This window comes from Eimeria mitis, genomic scaffold (genome assembly GCF_000499745.2).
Source record: "Eimeria mitis Houghton genomic scaffold, Emh_scaff9458, whole genome shotgun sequence".
NCBI lineage: Eukaryota > Apicomplexa > Conoidasida > Eucoccidiorida > Eimeriidae > Eimeria > Eimeria mitis.
This window is the reverse complement of record NW_024016742.1, coordinates 1-1,506: the sequence shown is the minus strand read 5'-3', so window position 1 is coordinate 1,506 and position 1,506 is coordinate 1. Positions and strand designations below refer to the sequence as shown.

Here is a 1,506-nt window from a genome sequence, read left to right as displayed (position 1 = left end):
TGGAGTGTATGTACAGCTGCTTTATCTTTTTTTATTTGTTGCTGCTGCCGCAGCAGCAGCTCTTCCCGCTGCTGCAGCTGTCTTTCTTTTATTTTTCTTGCTTCTGCTGCTCTTATAGAATCATTTATAAATGCTTCTCTGTCTGCTGCTAGCGACTGCTGCAGCAGCTGCAGCTGTGTTCTTTGACTATTCATTTCTTCTTCTCGCTGCTGCAGCTGCTGCAGCAGATCCATTGCTTCTTGCTGCTGCTGCTGCCCCTGCTGCAGCTCCTCCTGCGCTTGCTGCTGCAGCTGCTCCAGCTCCTCACGCTCACCAGCAAGAGAACGTTTTGCTGCTTCTAGCTGCTGCTCTTCCTGCTGCAGTCGTGCTGCTGCTGCATGCAGTTCTTGCTGCTGCTGCTGCTGCTGCGCCTGCTGAGCAGACAGCTGCACCCGCTGCTGCTGCAGCTCCTGTCTCTCTTTTGCTGCTGTTTGCTGCTGCTCTTGAAGCCGCAGCAGCTGAGTGTCTAGCTGCTGCTGCAAGTTTTGTCTTTCCTGCTGCAACTCTATATATAGCTGCTGCTGCTGCTGCAGTTGCTGCTGCTGCTGCTCCTCCAGCAGCTGCTGCTGCCGCTCTATATACTCCTTTTCAAGTGCTTCTCGCCTCTCCTCAAGTTGCTGCTGCTGCTGCTGCTGCTGCTTTTCAAACTCCTGCTGCAGCTGCTGCAGCTGCTGCTGCTGATCCTCAATATCCTGCTGCTGCTGCTGCAGCTCCTCCCGCTGCTGCTGCAGCTGCTGACGCTCCACGCTGCACTCTCTCTTCGCCGCCTCCGCCTCCTTCTGCAACGCANCTGCTGCTGCAGCTGCTGACGCTCCACGCTGCACTCTCTCTTCGCCGCCTCCGCCTCCTTCTGCAACGCAACAGCAGCAGCAGCAGCAGCAGCAAAACACAAGCAGCAGCAGCTCAGAGAGCGCCAGCAGCAAGAAGCATTTCAGGCTACCAGCAGCAGCAGCAGCAGCAGCAGCAGCAGCAGCAGCAGCAGCAAAGGGAGAAGCAGCACGCACCTCTCTGGCAGCAGTCTGCTCTAGATGCCTCGTAAGGTCCTGCTGTCTGCGTTTGAGGTCTTCTTGCTGCTGCTGCAGCTGCTGCTGCTGCTGCTGCAGCAGCTGCTGTTCTTGCTGCAGCATCTGCTGCTGATGCTCAATGTGTGAGTACTGCTGCTGCAGTTCTTGCTGCTGCGTCTCTTGGTGTCTCTGGAATTGCTGCTGCTGCTGCTGCAGTTCTTCCTCCTGCTGCTGGAGTTGCCGTTGCTGCTGCTGCTGCTCTGCCTCTTGCTGCTGCAGCAGCAGTTGCTGCTGCTGTTGCTCTACCTCTTGCTGCTGCAGCTGCTGCTGCTGCCTCCGCAAGCTGTCTTCTCGGGCATCAGCAGCAGCTTGCTGCTGCAGCAACTGCTGCCGTTGGTTATTAAGGTCTGCTTCTTGCTGCTGCAGTGTCGTTTCGCGTTGTATGAGTTGCTGCTCCTTTTGC

General features: G+C 56.5%; 1 protein-coding gene across 1 annotated transcript; it reads right to left on the bottom strand.

Annotated features, from left to right (window-relative positions):
• Window positions 1-186: 186 nt before the first annotated feature.
• On the bottom strand, window positions 187-1,166 carry EMH_0097290 (uncharacterized protein; the record flags this gene model as incomplete). Its single annotated transcript, XM_038023276.1, is given in 4 exon segments — window positions 187-209; window positions 314-828; window positions 832-889; window positions 980-1,166. Coding segments are annotated over 4 exon segments (783 nt in total).
• Between the last annotated feature and the right edge of the window lie 340 nt (window positions 1,167-1,506).